The sequence below is a fragment of the Thunnus albacares genome, chromosome 15, assembly GCF_914725855.1.
Source record: "Thunnus albacares chromosome 15, fThuAlb1.1, whole genome shotgun sequence".
In the NCBI taxonomy this organism is placed as follows: domain Eukaryota; kingdom Metazoa; phylum Chordata; class Actinopteri; order Scombriformes; family Scombridae; genus Thunnus; species Thunnus albacares.
Window position 1 is genome coordinate 13,195,683 of NC_058120.1, and position 19,210 is coordinate 13,214,892.

The following is a 19,210-nucleotide window of genomic DNA, read 5'->3' on the forward strand; positions in this document are numbered from 1 at the left end:
AGCTTTTTTTCATTATTTTAATGCATTTATGTTCTAAAACTATAAAATGCAGGGATTTTAAAAAATGGCAGATTAATATTAATTCACCCATGATTCATGATTCACACAGTTTTGTTTACTTTCCACAAATCAATCACGTATAAATCACATGGTTTGTAGACTTTTTAACCCAAGTGCAATGGGCATAGATTTGGGTATGGACGGTAGGTACATGTCCTTATCAATACCATTGTCCCTACCAATATTTTTTTTACTGATCTCAAACTATCTAGCCGGTAAGATCTCTGTAGAGTTGCTAGATTTGTGTGTTTTCTGCAAAAAAGTTCACTATTATGATGGAGAGTGAAAGAGCAGGGTATGGGGGATACTCGACTTGATGATCTGGCAAACCTCAACTTGCAGCTGTATGCATTGTTGACTAGCAGCAGCCCAGCAGCAGTAGTGGAGTCGGTGAGGTGGAGAGTGGTTAGTATTTATAGTTTAAACGATCCCAACGTCACAGGATTGAAAACAACTTCACTGGACAAAACTAAGATCATTTGGTATCATATATAGTTTCAGGCATTAGGTGTTGTTAGTTAATTTTTGATTGTTGCTCAGACATGCTGTTTAATTGAACAACTTTATTACTGTTGGTGAAAATTCCTCCCAAAAGCAAACTAAGACATCTGGTCCTTTCATAAGAAGAACCAAAGTGTCAGTAACAGTTGAGCTTAGTTAATAAGAATGTCCTGTAATCAATCCAAACATTAATCTTTGAAATTAGTGGGAGAAATATTTACTATTTAATGACATCTAATAAGACATTTAATAAGTTATTATTACATATGTATCATTAAGACATGAACATTATTTATAAGCTAAATTAGCCACAGCTTGTAAAACTGATTTGTTTGTGACTGTCAGGTATTATTTTATTATGAAAATCCTGTCAGCAGCAGCCTGAGCAGCACAGAGACACACAGACAGGTGAGCTGCGGCCTCTCAGGTGAGCTCTGATGTCATAGTGAAAGATCTAACCAAAAGTTTAGGAGTTTAATGAAAAGTAATACAAACAGAAGTTTGTGAGATGATTCAAAGGTTTGATCGTCACTGTGTCTCTGTCATGAAACTCTTGAATTATGTCACTCAAATCCACAAACTGAAAGAAAAAAAATCAGAGGAAAAATCATGATACAGTCTAGTCTCAGGCAAGTCAGCAAATGCACATTCAGTCAAGTTAACATTTTGCAGAGTCAGGCTCTCTATGTGTGTTTATGTGTGTGTGCGCATTTACCCATGAAAGAGAAAAGAGAGCAAGTACACAAACACAATTATTTTGGCCGTCCGACAAAAAAATGTCCCTACCAAAGTTAAACCAAACCCACGCCCTTGGAATGAGGACAGATTTTAAATGAGAGTCTCCTGCTGTATTTGCAAGACAAATCTTACACAGAGCCAAAACATGCTGAAGTTCAGAATCCTGTTGACTCTGCAATCAGTGTAAAGTCACATGTAAAGAGAGGAGGAAATGTAACTGATTTAGAGGCGTAAGATACAAATGTAAAATGGGAAAATCTATGTCCAACTTCGTTAAAATGTAATACTGTATTGGACAATGTGAGTTCCAACATCGAAAATATAAGCAAGACTTTTATTTCAGCGTGGTGTTGGAAAATTCACAAACTCACAAACCAACAATTATACAGTATTTAAGGTGTCTGACATGTAAATATAAGGATGTAAGGAGGAGTGAATGATACAAAGTAGTAAAAAGACTTTTTGTTAATTTTCATTAACTGTTTTGATGCACTATAAGGAGTTTTTTGGTACGGTATTTTCTTTTTCAAAACCATCAGGCAATTTTATAGATTTTGTGAAAAGTTTTTTGAATTTCGAGAAAACCTTTTGTAGCATGCATTCGATGTTTTTAAAATTGGAGTTTTGGTGTTGTCATCTATTCTCAAAACTGAAAAAAAAACACATTAAACCAATGGAGAGAAACTGTAATCAGTTGTTTATTTTTCAAGTCATTGTTTATCATTTATGATTGTTAAAAATAGTTAGACAACCATGAAAGTTCCCCAGAGCCCAAAGTGATGTGTTTTGTTCCACCAGCAATCTAAAACCAATGATAGAAATCTGAGAAATCCCGCAGATCCCCACATTTGAGAAAAAAGAAACAGAGAAAGTTTGGCATTTTTGTTTGAGAAATGACTTAAATTGATTCGTTTTCCATAAAACAACTAATTGATAAAGCTTTCAGCATTAATACTCCATAGAAGACATTTTGGTTTACAGGAATAAACAAACATTGAAACTTTTATTTTATTCTCTGTGGATTTTTCAGTTAGTGTCAAAGATCAGAGAAATATGTCGAAGCTAGAGACCTTGCTGGAAGATGGACTGAGATCAGAGCTAATGCTCCAGCAGCAGCTCAGGTCCCTGAGTGAGGCCCTCAAACAGCAGCTGCAGGAGACAGAGAGGAGACTGAGAGAAGAGCTGGAGAGGAGGATTCATCACGATGCTCTCCTTTCAAAAGATGTGTCCAGTGATAAAAATGAACTGCACAGGTAGGCTTCCTCAATTTTATGTTTGGTGTTTAGTTATAATTATGATAAATCTGTTTTCTTGAAGACCTTTACTGTTATTTCAGACCTGTAGGACTGAGAAGATCCACCTCTACACCAGCCCTGCCCTCTGACAAAGTCTCAAACCATCCCAGACAGTCAGAGAGGCCCAACTCATCTGCTCCAGCCTGGATATCTTCATCAACCTGGAAGCATTGTTCTGATAGGACTTCCAGGCCAACCAGGGCACAACAGTGTGAACGTGCAGCTTTATTTAAAACAACACAGATGAAGAAAGAGGAGGAGGCTGAGGCCGAGTGCCAGAAGAAGTTCTGTGCTCTTCCTGTCCCCAACCACGTCAGTCTGCCCCTCTATCAGGAGATGATGGAGCTTAGAGAAAAGGAGAGGAAGCAAGGCCTTGAGCAGAGGAAACACTTCCTGCTCTCTGTACAAAAACCTTTCAGCTTCCAGGAGAGAGAGAAGGAGAAGAGGGAAAAGCTGATAGCAATGTTAAACCAAGTCTCACAGGATCAAAAAAACAAGACTGCCTCTGTTGGGAAATCTCTTCACAAAGGAGTAAAAGACACAAGTTGGTTGATTGTGTGACTCTTTTGGATGATGATGGCTAGTGGTGTTTGTGGCATAATGGCTGGAATCAATGTGAACATTTAGAGTGATATAAGATATGTTTATGTGTCAATTTACAGACAGAACATACTGACAGCCTACAGTTCCCAACCTTTTTGACTTTTGACCCTCCCCTTTCAGATCGTTCCATTTTTATAAGTTTTAGAGGCCTAATTAGTTCAATTTCTCCTGTATTTCACAAGATAAAGATTTGAATTAATATACATAATTTGCGAAGTAGAAATCAGAGCTGCAACGATTAGTTGATTAATTGATTATTTTTTAACTATTAAATTAGTCGATTTTGATCATCGATTAATCGTTTGGAGTCATTTTTTAAGAAGAAAATGTCCAAATTCTCTGGTACCAGCTTCTCAAATGTTAATTTTCTTGTTTCTCTATGAGTAAACTGAATATCTTAGGGTTGATGACTGTTGAGGACGTCACCTTGGGTTTGAGAAACAGTGATTAACCATTTTGAGGACCAAACACCTAATCAATTAATTGAGAAAATAATCGACAGATTAATCAATAATAAAAATAACTCTTAGTTGCAGCTCTAGTAGAAATATGTATTTCTTCTCTTTTCCTTGTTAATCATCTCCTGACCCTTCAGATTTATCTTGGACCCCTTTGAGGGTTCTGACCCCCAGGTTGGGAACCTTTGGTATAGTCCATAGATAGATGGGATGTAATGATTGATAAAACTATGTATAGTACAGCTTACATGCACAAGGTGTATTAAATAGAGAGCCTTGTATTGAAAGACACAATACATTTGTATCAATTGTATTATAATATTATGATAATAAAACTGGTTTTAAGTGCTATTTAAATGAAACCATCTGAGAAATTTTGAGGGGAAAAGTCTCATAGACATATGAAACATGACAAGGGGCTCTGATAATTTTTGTAAGGGGCCACAAGCCAAAAATTTGGGGACTTCTGGTTTAATATTTGACAAAATATTGCATTTTATAAGATTATCATATAAAATCATAATCAGCAAAGTAACATCTAAGTAATGCCTGTCACATAAATGTAGTGCATTTTTAGTGCAATATTTCACTCTTAAAAGTAGTGGAGTAGAAATATACAGTAGCATTAAATGGAAATACTTAGGTACTTTCCACCACTGCTACACTGTGACGTGACTTCAGCTTCTGCTTTACCTTACCGTAATGTTTGTGCAGATCAGGAGCTTAGCAGCAAAGTCCCCGTTCAGACTACGCAACATGAGAACCCCACTGCCTCCGGGAGGCCGAGACTTCGCACTGCTGAGCGCACCAAGAAGGAAAAGCTGGGATTTCTGGATGAGAAGCCGAGCTTCCAGCCAAAAATTATCCATCAGGTCCCTGATTTCAGCAGGCTGCACAAGGCCTTGCAGACAGAGGCACTGAGAAAAACACAGAGTAAAGATGTGACCAGGTGTCAACCCTTCTACCTGAGGACATCAGCACTCCCTACAAGGCAAAGAAGGCTGAGCCCTGAAAACTCACAGGTGAAATGTTTTCCTCTCCTGAGATCTCTGACTGTTTTCTTTATTGTGATTATTTAAATGTATTGTTTTATTTCAGTTTTTTTATGTTGTTGTTTTTATGTTTTTTATGTTGCTCCTATAATAAGTTTCATAAGAATTGTTTTAGTCACTACTAAGGATGTTTGCTTATCTTAGTTTAGTTTTGTTATCTTGAATTTAATGCTTCAGTTATTTTATATGAATTTATTTCATTTAATTCAATTTTAGCATTTTCATAGTCATCAGATTTGTCAGAAGTAGAATAATAATGTAGGCAATATATTTAGAAAATTAACGTCTATAATTATAAAGGATGGATGAAACCTGAAACTAGGAAGGAAATAAAAAATATCAAAGCATATCCTGGACTCAAAAGCACCAGATGGTTTCATGTTACAGTTTTACATCACTTTTTTTCTCACACCTTCACTGCTTGATGGATGGTTTGAGACACATCAACCCACCACTTTATCAGGTCCATACCATTCTCATTTTAAGGGGGGATGGTTAAACACTAGCCTTGCCTTTCTCAATGCCCGTCACCGTTCTGGATGATAATAATAATTGCCTGAGTCTTTGCTCATTTAAAAAGGTTTATACTACTATAAAACAGTTTTTGCAAGCTGTATAACATCATGTATTTCTGTGGTCCTTCAGCACTCACAAGTGTTTATTTCATAAGATGTGACAAAGTAATTTGACCAGGTCACATCTCAGTTTCTTTTCTGTTTCTTTTAGAGGAATTGGTTTGATAATAACAGGTTTATTGCGTGGGTTAAGTTATTTTGTAAGCCTTATGTGTATTTTTTGAAGCAGTTCAGGCCACTTCCCTCAGTTGTGGATTTGTAATGCTATTTAAAACATGTACAGTAGGCCCTCTTCAAAGACAGAGTATTTCCCACACTTGAACTGGTGTATTTCAAACTCTCTCCACCTCATAACAAATTTGACCGAAGCCACATTTCTACACTGCCTGTGATATACAACCATGTAATGTGGTTAATTTTTGTCCCTCAGGACAGCTCAACCTGCAATATCGTTCTATGAGATTAATCACATATTTTATAAGATTGTCACTTTATATGTCCATTGAAATTTGTCTGGGTGGATGATTCACACGAGGGCATCAAAGAGTAAAAAATGGTTATAACAATAATTAAGTAAGAATAACAGTAATTTACACAAATTCAAAGTAATATGTGGTGAAATGAACTTTGTGATCAGTGAAAATTCCTTCCTGTCTTCTTTTTATATATCCTCTGGCTCTGCCCAAAACTGTACAATTACCAGATTTCTGTTTAATGAATCTTGTCAGACATTTTGGGGCAGATTCTCCTGATTTAACTATTTCTATTTATAACTATAACTATATATATATATAAGTTAGATGTATACCGTGAGGTTTCTCTGAGAAAAATATTTAAAAACTCACCCACCGTTATTCTGAGTAACCTTTATGACTAACCTCAAACTGTGTAGTTGTAAAGCCATCAGTATCTCACCAGTTCATCTTTGTCTGTTTGTCTTTTTTCCGTGAATGTTGGTGAAGTGTTTCTTGGATTGATTGCTCTCAACACAATTGTTGCCACGTACAAAGACTGAAAACACAATTTTATAAAAGAAAGAAAGAAATCCATTATTACCAAGCATATTGGTTAGAAATTTCCATCTTTTGTACAAAATATCAGTTTACTGGCATGCAGTGTGGTTCTTCTCTGGTTCTCCTACTGTTTTTTCCATATTTCAAACAAATGACTGAGACTAAAAAACAATTTTTCTTTTTTTTTTTTTATTTGGTTTCAATCACAGTGAATCGACTTTTTCCGTAAATTGATGAACTATTTCTGTCACTCTGAGTCATGTATGAGGGGATTTGGTTTGGTTGCTTTGGTTCCGCTTTGTTTGTAAGCACAATGTTGGGTTTTGTTTCTAAGTTCATTCTAAGGTAAAAAAGTTGATGCAAAATGGACAAACAGTATATTTTGTTTTTATTTCAGATCTCAAAAATGGTAAATAGTAGCATTTAGACTTTTATTCTCATCTACAGGTTCCAAATATAAGTAAACTTGGTAGAAGCAAGTCATTCGGGGCCTTAACATCACTGTCTACAGACACACTCCCGACATACATCACAGACGCTGCAAGGAAGCGCTGCATGGCCATCAGGTGAACTGTATCATACTGGCATGACTGTTGAACTTGAGTTTATAGATTTTTCCTCAGTACTTTCTACATGCTAAATATTTGGATCTACTGACATGCAGAACATCGTTTTCCGTACAGAAAATCAATGGAGATGAGGGACAGTAAGAATCAAGAGAGTGCAGACTGGTTGAAGAAGTACCAACTGAGGTCTCAAGCCATGAAGAGGACAGTTGCCCTTCATGCAAAGCTGCTGGATCCACACAACAGCTTGAAAGAAGTATATAATGAAAAACTGCAACACCATCGGTGAGCATTGGTCAAGTGAGGGCGTTCATTCTCCAATTTAGCAACCCTTGCAGCACACATCACAACAACCACACATGCCTGCCGCAGCAGCTTAAACTATAATCTTCTCTTACATGCAGGGAAGCTGACCAACAAAGGATGAGAGACTACATGAGGGAGTTACGGGACATGAAAGCACGAGTCAGTGAACGCCCTTATTTGTTCGAACAGGTGAAACAGGTAAGTGACATAGTACCATTAAACATTAGGTCATGTCATGCCTCTCCAGTGGCATAACTTTGACTTTGTATTGCCAGAGAAATGCAAAGGCTCATGCAGAGCAGACATACAGGAACAAGCTGAAGAAAGCCGGATTAAAAGAGCAATTTGTTGAAGAAAATGGAGAAGCAGCTGCAAGAGGCTCGACCTCGTCCGTTTCTGAAGATGATGTGAATGACTGCAGCAGAGAAAATGACATCCATAGCAGCGATGCAGAGTGAGAATTTATAGCAAGTTTTCTTCATACACTATGTAATCCCACTGTGTCCGGTAAAATTATGAATAGCACTGGTACTGGAGAGCCAAGGACTTCATGTGGTTTGGTCGTATTACATTACATAATTTTCTGTTTACCCTGCAGTCTTTAGTGAAGAAAAGACAAATACTGTAGCCAAGTAAAAGTTTGATGTAATTACAATATAGCCATTTTCTAACCCAACATGTCTGATTTAGGGAAGAAAATGTAGACGACGGGGAGAAAATTGAAGATGTGGAAGAGAAGAGCGTGAAGTCCAAAGGGGATGAAATGCCATGATCAAAAAGGTTCAGGCGGCACAGAGTTTTTTGTGGCCTCTCCACTAGAAAACAACACTGTCCTCAAAAATGATTCATGTCACGGCTAACTATCCGCACCAAGCGGAGCTTGTTTAAGATGTGCAACTATAAATTAAGAAATTACAAAACATCTGGACTTCACAATAACAAATGTTAGGTATTACAAATGGAAAGTTTAGAGAACAGTATATGTTTTTTAAGTAATTAATATTTTATATGCTTTGAATTTAACACTAGTATATATATTTCAAGCAGATTAAACTGAAAATAAGTTTTGCTAAGTAATATGAACACTGTAATTTGAAGACTTGGTTACCAGAATAAACAGTTCAAAAGCAAAATGAGAACACCAGTTGAGCCCACTGTGCCTGCAACATTAATTTGTGTTTTACCCATTTTAAATCCAGAAGCTTCCAATAGACATAAAAATGATTATACTTGAGTAGTGAGACTATATTTCTGCTGCTAATCTTAGTTGTACTCTACTTTATTTAGTTCCATTTAAAAAATGTATATTTTTTAATTGGACAGGTCTCGTCAGGACAGCGAGCGTCTGACACGGGCCTTTCTGAAAAGGTCGGGTTAAAGTTCCAGTTATTTCTACAGCCACACTGCCCACTAAATAAACAGCCTCACTGTGCATCCGCATTCACAAAGACCAGTTCAGTGGTCAGCTCCAAGCCCATAGACCCACATCAAATACACTAGAACACTAACCTCTACTGTAAGCTGGTGCTTAGACAGCTAACTGCCAGGAATTTCAGATTGTTTTTTCCTGTAAACCACATAGAAATGTACACAATCATAATTAAAAGGTCATCATGGAGACCAATCAGTACATACCACATGGTTACTTTTTGTAGGCTAGTGTGTCATTCATTGAAACTATTTAGGTAATGTTTTGCATCACTTCAAGATAGCGTTAAAAATCATTTGTCTTAAGGCAATGCTATTTAATGTTGTGTAGTCTGCAGGTAAGAGCCTAATATGTCATAGTGAACAAAAAGGCATTCAGTATAACTGAGTGATAAAATAAGTATATTATTAATTTTATCATCAAAAATATATTAAAAACAAAAGAAGAAAATGGTGTCACATAGTACATATAGATGTAATAAATAATCACAGTCCCTTCCTTGATATCTCAGACATCACATGACAAAGCTTCAAGGGCTTCATCCTGTCAGGTTGTCATGGGAACCGTGTATCCCTCCCCACTCTGCCTTGTAGTCCCTCAGGAGAACGCTGTGCACCTCTGAATTCCCCGGTGCACGGCTGAAAACAAAACCAATCTCTCCCAACCTGTTAGATAACATCCGAGAGGGGAACCTGCATCCATGAAATGCACGAGTGACCCGGCGCCTGTGACATCTATTTAAACGAACTGTAGTGCTCGAATGTGGAGGCTGAGAGAGGGAAAAAACACATCTCATTTAGATTAATGAGAGGCTTTGCGCTTGGCCACTGAATGTTATGATCACGCGATCTCGCTGTTTGAGGAGTGGCCCTCCCTAGCAGATGAACAATATAATTTCACCAAGGTGGTGCATTCAGGTCTCTTATTATTCCAGCCGCTGTACAATATTAAAATTCCCACACATTTAAATGCATGGGTTGCAAATATAGGCAACTAAGGACACACCCTAGAATAGATGATATAGGCCTCAAATAGGTCAACACATCACCTGCCTTAAAACATCAGCAATTGCACTCTATGGAATGTTGTGTTTTCTGGTTATTTTGTTGTTCATCTTGATTTCTTTGTTTATCTGTGTTCACTTGATTATAAGGTAGAAGTACGAAGGCCAAGATTTTTGCGGAGTGCAGTGTATGTTGTAGCGTGTGGAGTTGTGTGCATTTCCTCGTATGTTTTAGTCCTTGGTTCACCTGCAGGAGGAGCTGTGGCTCGCTGCAGCCTGACTGGAGCAGAGGAGAGAGATCCCTCTTTTTCTCCTTCAGTGGCATGAATAATATCCCCAGTGCTGGAGAGAGAGCATATCAAGAGGCAAACGGGAAGGGGAGAGAGATAGCAGCCAGTGTGACAGATAAGAGTGTGGCAGAACTTGTCTCTCTGACTGCACCGTGGGCAGGGGAAAGAGAGAGCAAGTGCACCAGAGTTTCAGGCAAGGCTGCTGCCTGCACGCTCACAAACACACTAACTCACACACGCGCACACACACACACACACTACACATACACACACACCACACACATACACACACACACCCCTCAGCCTGGCTGCACCAGAAGAAGTTCAGAGAGAAGACTGACCTCAAGAAGGTATAGTATGTTTGTGCGTCTCTAGTCAGGAAATCATATCTCATGCAGCCATGTCCCCTCTTTACATCTGAAACATTACTAGCAAATCAACTGTGTTAAGCTCACTTGATGCTCCACTTTGTTTTTCCAGGTGGGTTGGCAGAAGTTTGGTCTGTGGATTCACTCGAGAATTATGGCTTTGCGAAAACTGAGCCTTCTAGTCCTGTAGAGGAGTTGTGTGTTTCCCCCCCCTCCAGAAGAACTTGTCTCACGTTTGCAGCCCGCAGGAGGATGGAGAAGCTGTCAGGGAAAGACAAGGAGCTGATACGAGGCAGCTGGGAAAGCCTGGGCAAGAACAAAGTTCCTCACGGTGTGATCATGTTTTCCAGGTAATGTCCTACTCAAACAGCATGCTTCAGATTGAATAAGACACATGGAAGAGAAGAACACATTTGAGGTTGTTTTCTGTGCAGTTATTCCTTCATTCACATACATCCTAACAACACTTTGACCAGAAGTAATAGGACCTTGCTGTTTTATTATGTTGTAAGCTAATATTTGTGATGTTAGAATAAGTAACACAGGTGTAGAGAGAGAATCAAGCTAGATCCTTCGCTGCACACTCTTTCACCATGCAGGGACTGGAGGCTTGACTTGTTGCTTGGCGACAGACTGCAATAATCCACAATTTACTTTGAGACCGCTAAATCAGACACTAGCAGGAGAGATTTGTGGATGTATGATTTATAGATTGATTTTGTGTCTGTGTGGATGTTTGGCAACCCATGCCGTCTGTATACACCTATAGAATAGTGTGGTATGTGTCTATGGTAGACTGTTTGAGCTGGACCCTGCGCTCCTCAGTCTTTTCCACTACAGTACAAACTGTGGCTCCACACAAGACTGCCTCTCCAGTCCTGAGTTCCTGGAACATGTCACTAAGGTGAGCTTCATTCACCGCAGTGACCACTACAAGTACACAGACATTTGAAACCCTTCTTATGCACAGTTCTGAACACTTTGCTAGTGTATATGTGTGTCTCTGCACCTGTTTTTTTTTTTTTTGCATGCGTCGCAGGTGATGCTTGTGATCGATGCAGCAGTCAGCCACCTGGACGACCTTCACTCCTTGGAGGATTTTCTTCTCAACCTTGGGAGGAAGCATCAGGCAGTGGGAGTCAACACACAGTCATTTGCTGTAGGAACAACATCCAATAGTGCAACTTTTGAGAAAATTCTTGAAAAGTGATCTCAAATGAATGAGTTGTGAAAAAATATCTCTTTTTTCGTCTCTGTTGTGACTATATGTGTGTGCCATCTCTGTGTGTTTGTGTGCTTGTTTGTTACGGACTCCTTCAGGTGGTGGGTGAGTCCCTTCTCTACATGCTGCAGTGCAGTCTGGGCCAGGCCTACACAGCGCCTCTGCGTCAAGCCTGGCTCAACATGTACAGCATTGTGGTGGCAGCCATGAGCCGAGGGTGGGCCAAAAATGGCGAGGACAAGGCCGACTGAGGCGCCCAGCGGGAACTGCTGAGCAGTTGCTGTCAAATCACTCATCATGGTTGCCATGGAATAAGGTTGTGTAACTTGCAGCGTTTGTGGCTTTGGCTGCTGTACATTTGCTCTGTGAGTGGGGTCACGTAGTGTAGCAAATGTATGGTGTGGTTACACTTTACAGTTGGATTGACCGGTCGCAGAGTTTATTTTCTTCGCTGTTAGCTAACAGGCAATGCTGCTGTACAGCTGCGAGGGTCTGAGCCAGCCTGCTCTGGTTCCTCTAGGTCTGGACCAGAGAAAAAGCATCAAGGATAACTGTTGAGTCTTTGTATATAATGGCTTTGATATATCTATTCAAATGATAACAGTGACTGTAGTGGTCTTTGTGATGTATCTTAAAAGAGTTGCACAGTTGTGAAACACTAGATCTTGTATTTAGGCATCACACACTACTCAAACTGTGATGGTTACTGAGGCCAGCACGGCAGCTCTTAATCTAACTGGAACACAGTGACACTTTACAAAATATGTTTTGGGACAAAGCAATGTGATTTTACAGAAGATTTATTTATCACCTTAATCATAATCATTACTGTGTTTTTTTATGGTAATTACACATCATTACACCTCTTTTTTGACTTTCTTATCTAACTTTGAACCTATTGACAATAAGCAAAGTACATTTTTAAAACAATGTTTAATAGATACTGACAAGAACTGTTATACTCTCTCATAGCTTTCTTCAGTGATCTATGACTGTTACAGCGTCCTTGTGCACCTTACTTTACATGGTGTGTGATGCTCTCCTCAGTAGAGGTTGTGAGTATTTCAATAGGCTTCATCTGACTGTTAAACTCTAACCAATAGACTGTTATGTGACCTTTAGAGTTTGGAAGTAAAGGGCATCTTGAAGGAATTATAACATCTTTGTTCCTTGGCTATCAGTTTCCAGTCATTGTTGGTGTGAAGTAGTTTTGTTGTACTTTAGTCGCTTATCTCAGTAATGCTTATTACCTGTGTTGTCGTGGCTACAAATGTAGTATTACCTCTGCTTTAGAGGCGGCCACAGAGCTTCTACATGAAAACTGGAAGTGAATATTTGTTTTGGATTATGACACAAAGGAACGCTTAATAATGATTTTCTTCTTAATTTATTGATGCATTATAATACTGTCTGCTAATACTGTCCAATATGTGTGTATTATTACTGCTGCCATAACACTGTATGTATCATCCTCAGCTGTTATTTACATTCATGGTCATAATGCCAAGTAACTTAGCAACAGTGCGCCAAGTATTAGATAATAACACCATACAACTGTAAATCCAAGCTGCTGATATGTGGTTATCGCTTTATTTTGAGTTTACATTTATAAAATTTATTTTTATATTCTGAAATGTATGTGTAGTTTAAAGGGATTGATTTTCCTTCAAATATGATGTCCACCAGCTATTTTACCTTGTGTGGATTTCCAGTAAATGAACTTAAACCCAATATAAGAAAAAACTGTCAGCTTTGAGGATTAATATTCATCTTAACATCTTGTTGCCTTTAAAGTGGCAGAATAGTATGAATTATAAAGGTTTCAGTTAATCAGAATAATATGATATTAGCAATTTCTAAATGTGCAATCTTTACAGAAAATGATAAAAGCAGAGTTTTATATGAATATATTTTATCCCTGAATAGTCTATTCAGTCTGTTCTTTCCAGCCCACAGGTGTAATGTTTGTTAAACTGACTGTGTAGGTGGTGTTTTTATAGTGTTTCTTTTCTTAGTATCAGTACATGGCCCTATGCAGGTTGTTGTTCTCCGTGTCTCTATTTTCAATTAGCTGACAGTAGGTCTTTTTAGCAGGCGTGACTGACAGCTGGCTGGATGTTATGTTATGTTAAATCCAGTCCTGTACATATTGGGTGTGTCACTGTCTACCTCATCATTATCAGCTGCTATTGAACAGCGATGACTTCACCTAGTTATCCTTCAACCAAAAAAACAAAAAACAAAAAACCACACATTATTAGAATTAATGCAAGCACGCACTCTTTGTAAACTGGATTTCCATGCTACACTTAAAAAAAAACTTGTTGTGTGCTTACTTGAGACTAAATAAAGTGATCTGTGGATATTTTGCTGCTAAACGAGGTCAGTGTGTTTTCCTCGCTCTCAGATTGTTTGTCACAGACTGATGATAGTTACAGCATCATGGTCAGCGTTTGAAATCAATCACACAATGCCTGATTTCCTTCCCACTGACAGCCCATCCCCTCGTGTTACATAAACTCCAAGCGCCGAATGGCTCATCGCCCTTGGCTACAGAGACGAGGGCGACTTCAGGCACATCAGCCCACTTACTCATGCAACTGCACGATGTCACATCGAGAGTGTTTTCAGAGTATCACAAATTTGCCAAGAATTACATAAAATTGCCATTCTGTCCTCACAATGTGGATTGGTTTTAATTTTCCTTCAAAAATAGGTAAAGAATATTTGCATGTGTTTCTGCTTGAATATCAGCCTGTGTGTGTGTCCTATAGGTGAAGCCATAGCAATGAGAAATTGCAGAAGGGAGGGTACTTATGATGAGTTATCTGAATCCACAGGGCTCATTTCTCCCATATATACAATTTGGTTGTATCATCATAAAAGTCACATCCATGAGCTGGCTGTCTGTTCTGCTGTTGAAGCAGTGGCTGACATGGCCTTAATCTGTCTGACTGCACTGCCAACAGTATCCTCACTCTCTCTGTCCCAGTGAGAGTCTGCTGTATTTATGTTGGCTCCATGCTCCACGTCTCACTTCAGCCTACAGAAAAATACTCCAGAGTTGTCTAGTCACTGGGCTTCATGGAGATGTTGACACAACCCCCCTAAGGTCACCAACCAATGGTTAGATTGCAAAAAAAAAAACGCAATAAGCTACTATCAAAAAGACGTGTCCATTTTCCTTGTGCTAATTTATAATTGGTCCCTACTGGCTCCTTCTGCTAATTTATAATTGGTCCCTACAGCTCTACAGTCCTACCTTGTAGTGCACAAGGATTTGCTCTGAAGGCTGTCGTCTGGAGAGGAGTCTGTGAGAAAAGACAACACACATTATTTTTAGAAAGTCTGCAATGTGTTTTGGAATGAAAGGGTATTGAACGTTGTCATGGCAACTGTTAAGTGATGGTCCAGAGTCGTGTGCGTGCGCGCGCACACGTTTGTTTTTGATGAAGGAGGAAAGCAAGGCATTGCTCAGTCACTCAATCATCCTAAATCATACTGTGGAGAGGAATGGACTGACTGGGTGTGCAGGCTTAGGATAATGAGGTTCACTCCGGTAGCTGTCAAGGAGCTGAAGCCTGCAGCACGATCCCGCCAGCTCAGACAGCAAAGCAAAAATCACAACAATGGGAATGTGCTGTCTGTCAGCAGCTGCAAAACAGTTTCTACACACATGAAGTACAACTAGTTAAAGGTAAAGCAGGTGTTAATCTATATAATTGTCAATAATTCCTATGAAAAGACAAAAACCAACAATGTGCTAGTCTGTCTCTCAATACTTTCTGAGTTTGCCACCTGTCTGCTGCACTCAGCCCAAGCCCATGGGTTCCTTCTGAAGATGTAATCTTCAATTAAGAGTCACAATTTCATTCAAATTCATTTTTTAAAAAGGCTCACTATTTTTTTAAACAGCTGGGAACTGTAGTCTTTAGCAAACATTACTTAAAGAAGAGTAAATAGCACCTTTGTTGGGGACTATTTTCAGATGTGGATTAGTACACATCTAATGTTTTTATAATTATTTACAGCGGCAGGATGGTGTTTGTTGGATTGACTATAGTGGATGTGGTCATGATAATGAAGGAATTTGTCAGCCAATGCACATCAATGAGCTAAAAACACATCAATGATACAGTTATCATTGAGTTGTTTTTAGCTCATTGATGTGTTTTAATAGTTTTTGGACAACAATGGAGCTCTTTGGCACAGAAGAATAAATTACATCAGGCTTTGGCTAGACGGACAAAACTTATTCATAGGATCAGTTCATTGTTGGGTTTTGTCTTTTTATGGGAATTGTTGACAATAAGCAAAATATAGGCTTATCATTTAGCAAAGGTTAAGATGATCTGTTCAATTGATGACATTTGGCAAATTCTTTACACAGATTTATCAGCGTGAGTGGGAACAGAGTACCCAATTAAATCCATTGACAATGACGGCAGATTTCTAATAGTGAGATTTTTGGTTGTCCAAAATGACAAATGTTATGTAGCTATTGAGTTATGCAGCAGCCATTTTTACATGACCTGCAATCACCTGCAATGCTGCATTAGATGACTGTTCACGACACCTTTTAGATATCATAAAGATGGCAAATCATACATGAGACCTTTTATGATTTAATATCCACCTTGTGACACATTTTCTACCACATTGACAAAACGTTACCACAAAGTCCACTTAAAGCTGCTCTGGAGCTTTGGATCGTATCACATGATCTTCCTCAGCAGATGGAGGTTGCCTTGTGGTTGTGGTTTTTCTCAGCACTTTAAGGACTTCTTGTCCATGTAGGTTTAAAAATTGGGATTTCAAGTTGAAGAGGATCATGTAATACGATCAAAACTCTTGAGAACAGCTACTAAATGATCCTTGTGGTGAGATTATTTTGTCAGCTACTGCTTCCAAGGTCAAGTCTCAGTTTCCTCCAAATATTTGTGCTGCAGTCCGGATTTCACCACAAAATATCAGACCTTTGACATAATGAAAACAGAATGTGAATACAGTCATGCAAGTTTGTTAAAGAGAATATATACTCTATGAGAGATCACCAAAAGTTCAAATATTGTATTGCTAATACTTAATTAAGCCTTAATATTATGTAAATACTAAACAACACCAACTTATTAAGCTACATTTGCATGCTGAAACTAACCCTTATGGGAGTGACAATATGTTTGCTGCAGGAAGCAGAGACATTTTCTATTCTAAGCATCTGGGCAGGAGAAAGGAGAGCAGCGGGCCACACACCCAGAGGAATTCACCTTTCACTGACAAGCATGCTCTTAGCAGTTGCCAGGGGTGACAGGGGAAATGTCGTGGACTTTACTTTTTCCTTCGTAACTGTTAGCAATGAAGAAACACTGTATGTATTTACCCCATCCCCCACATTTTTTTTACAAACCCTTTTACTGCAAGAAAATGACATCCATCCACTGTGAGATATCTCAGTAAAACCCAACACAGGCACCACTTTGCTGGAACAGTAACTCTGCTGCTACCGCTTTCCAATGTGGTTTGGATAAAAGCAGATGCTCATGCAATTAATTGCCCCATACACGTTCTGATGTGGCTTCAGGGGCTATTGAGGTTTGTAGTATGTACAGAGGCTTGTCCCGAGGCTGGTTTGTATGCAGGCACACTCCTTCAAACACTAAGCTACCATGCACATGCATTCATTAAATGCTAAATGGATGCCTCTCCCTAGCTTTGTTAAAAAAGGGGATCTGGTCTGTGATTATCTTTAGAGAGATAGTTTGTTATCAGTAGTGTCAATTTGTCAGATATTAAAGTAATAGTTAAATATTTTGGGCTATTTTGATTTCTTGCTGAGAGTTAGATGAGAGGATTCATACCACTCTCATGTCCGTATGGTAATGAAGATACTGTCAGTGGCCAGTCTGCTTAACATTAGCTTAGGACTGGAGTTGACTGTTTAATGACAATGGCGGTGAAGACCATGTGATATGTTCGAAAGCCGTTTGTCAATAGCTTAGTGTTGTCTGAATTACCTCACTGTAACAACTGTAAAGAAATTACCCATCCACTGATAATGATACTTAAAATGAAAAAAAAGAAAATGAAAAGCACTGCAGTCTGAGTTGTGAAGTTTTTTCTATATTTTTGTCGTCGTATCCTCATCTCTGGTTTTTTTTCCCGCTCCCTAGTTTTCAGCATATTTCAGGACATTGGTCGGGTGCAGTAACTTCCCCTCGTAAACTTGTCAAACCACAAATTGTTGTTTTTAAACTAGATAGCTTTATCCCTCTGTTTCCAGTCTTTGTACTAAGCTAAGCTAACCAGTTGCTGGTTGTAGCTACATATTTACTGTGTAAAAATGAGTGGTATCAATCTCAACTCATGGCAAGAACGCAAACAAGCATATCTCCCAAAATGTCTAACTATTTCCTTTAAATAGTAAGTTTTTAATATTGGTAATGAATCATTATTGTATGCAAAATATCATTTGCACATTTCCAGAAGGCCACCTGTGCACATTCAACCTCGCAGTATTACTTACCTCATGAAGTCTGATTCACTGCCTCTCAAAAACTCCTCCATATAGACCACAGAGGAGGAGAGCAATATAGTTCATGGCGCAAGATGAATGGATTGAGCTGAGTTAATTTTAATTTCAGATCACAGCACTTCACTTTTGACAGATGAAAATTTGTTAGCCTGACAGAGTTGAATGTCAAACACAGTCTGTCCCTTAATCCCAACCCTCTTGGAGATATAACAACCCACAATTACGGCAGGCCGGCCACATGATATCAAGTACTTATGATACACAAGTCTCATAACCAAGAGTATAAAGAAATGGACTTCTGCAAAAGTCTGGAAAACGAATGTACCTACAAATAGACCTCTGATGGCCAAACCGACAGTAGATGAACAGATGTGACAGGATATAGTAAAACTAGTTGAGAATGAAAATGGACAATCCCTTCTTGTATGGTCATTAGAGCCAAGAATACCCTAATAAGTTTTATGTTGTATTTTTCAAAGGAAAGCAAGTTTAATAATCTGTGAAACAAGCTTCTGCAAGAGAAACCCAAAGGACATGTTGGCAGTTCAGACGAAGAAAGTATGAGATGCTCTTTGATGGGTTTTTTTTTTCCAAATAGATTTTACTTCATGATTCTCTGCACTGACCACTTCATACTGCTGCCAGCTTTCATCTGTTTTATATAGCATGAGAAACTAGAATTAGGTTCCTCGTAAAATGGGACAAATACATTTCATTTCATGAAATAATGAGCCATCAATTTAAAAAAAACTACAATTGAAAAATAAAACAAAACAAAAAAAAATCACAACACAACTTTATATGATTAAAACCCTAATAAATCTTTCTCAGACAAAACACAAAACGGACTTATGTAACTGTGGGTGTCTCTGCCTGGAATTTCTTTCACTGGGTCACATTAACAGCTACAAACAAAGTTGTGTTCCCTATATTGAACAACAACAAGAGATTTAGGTGAACTGATCAACAAAAGTGTTAAAATTAGAATCAACCCCAAACACAAATCATAGACAAGGCAATGACAGTGGATAAACAACTTTCAAATATATTTTTTATCCTCTACAGGGAGCTTGGCCATACATCTTATATGATCTGTATGATCAAAGATACAGCAGCTGAGAACTGAATAGATATTGATTGAAATCAAATCAACAACAAGGCACCAACAAGGCCACAATACAAAACATCTTAAAAAAGCG

The 19,210-nt window shown here is 38.5% G+C and overlaps 2 protein-coding genes and 1 long non-coding RNA gene across 4 annotated transcripts; 2 read left to right on the forward strand and 1 right to left on the reverse strand.

The window, feature by feature from the left end:
* The first annotated feature begins 951 nt into the window (after window positions 1–951).
* On the forward strand, window positions 952–8,303 carry fam161b (FAM161 centrosomal protein B). Its single transcript, XM_044374042.1, has 9 exons — window positions 952–988; window positions 2,330–2,552; window positions 2,636–3,138; window positions 4,370–4,677; window positions 6,743–6,861; window positions 6,979–7,146; window positions 7,266–7,365; window positions 7,443–7,621; window positions 7,858–8,303. Exons 2-9 carry the CDS (start codon window positions 2,353–2,355, stop codon window positions 7,937–7,939), a joined length of 1,659 nt encoding a protein of 552 aa, XP_044229977.1. The 5' UTR covers window positions 952–988; window positions 2,330–2,352; the 3' UTR covers window positions 7,940–8,303.
* Window positions 8,304–8,484: 181 nt separating this feature from the next.
* On the forward strand, window positions 8,485–13,857 carry ngb (neuroglobin). 2 transcript variants are annotated; one of them, XM_044374049.1, is made up of 5 exons: window positions 8,485–10,239; window positions 10,499–10,607; window positions 11,053–11,161; window positions 11,297–11,416; window positions 11,578–13,857. In XM_044374049.1, the coding sequence occupies exons 2-5, from the start codon at window positions 10,510–10,512 to the stop codon at window positions 11,728–11,730; spliced, it is 480 nt and encodes a 159-aa protein (XP_044229984.1). In that variant the 5' UTR covers window positions 8,485–10,239; window positions 10,499–10,509; the 3' UTR covers window positions 11,731–13,857. The 2 variants fall into 2 exon arrangements, with proteins under 2 accessions (XP_044229984.1, XP_044229983.1); XM_044374048.1 differs by having other exon boundaries at window positions 8,485–10,607.
* On the reverse strand, window positions 11,256–18,241 carry LOC122997808. The gene is made up of 3 exons (XR_006407274.1): window positions 18,003–18,241; window positions 14,742–14,790; window positions 11,256–11,368 (listed from the first exon to the last, which is right to left on the reverse strand). It is a non-coding gene; the product is annotated as an uncharacterized LOC122997808 (long non-coding RNA).
* Between the last annotated feature and the right edge of the window lie 969 nt (window positions 18,242–19,210).

Excerpts from the sequence above, each read along its gene's own strand:
- fam161b (XM_044374042.1), top strand. The coding sequence starts at position 2,353 with ATGTCGAAGCTAGAGACCTTGCTGGAAGATGGACTGAGATCAGAGCTA. Across the intron at positions 2,553-2,635 it reads GATAAAAATGAACTGCACAG|ACCTGTAGGACTGAGAAGAT; the intron begins GTAGGCTTCCTC and ends CTGTTATTTCAG. Across the intron at positions 4,678-6,742 it reads TGAGCCCTGAAAACTCACAG|GTTCCAAATATAAGTAAACT; the intron begins GTGAAATGTTTT and ends TCTCATCTACAG.
- ngb (XM_044374048.1), top strand. The coding sequence starts at position 10,348 with ATGCTCCACTTTGTTTTTCCAGGTGGGTTGGCAGAAGTTTGGTCTGTG. Across the intron at positions 10,608-11,052 it reads GGTGTGATCATGTTTTCCAG|ACTGTTTGAGCTGGACCCTG; the intron begins GTAATGTCCTAC and ends TGTCTATGGTAG. Across the intron at positions 11,162-11,296 it reads TCCTGGAACATGTCACTAAG|GTGATGCTTGTGATCGATGC; the intron begins GTGAGCTTCATT and ends CATGCGTCGCAG.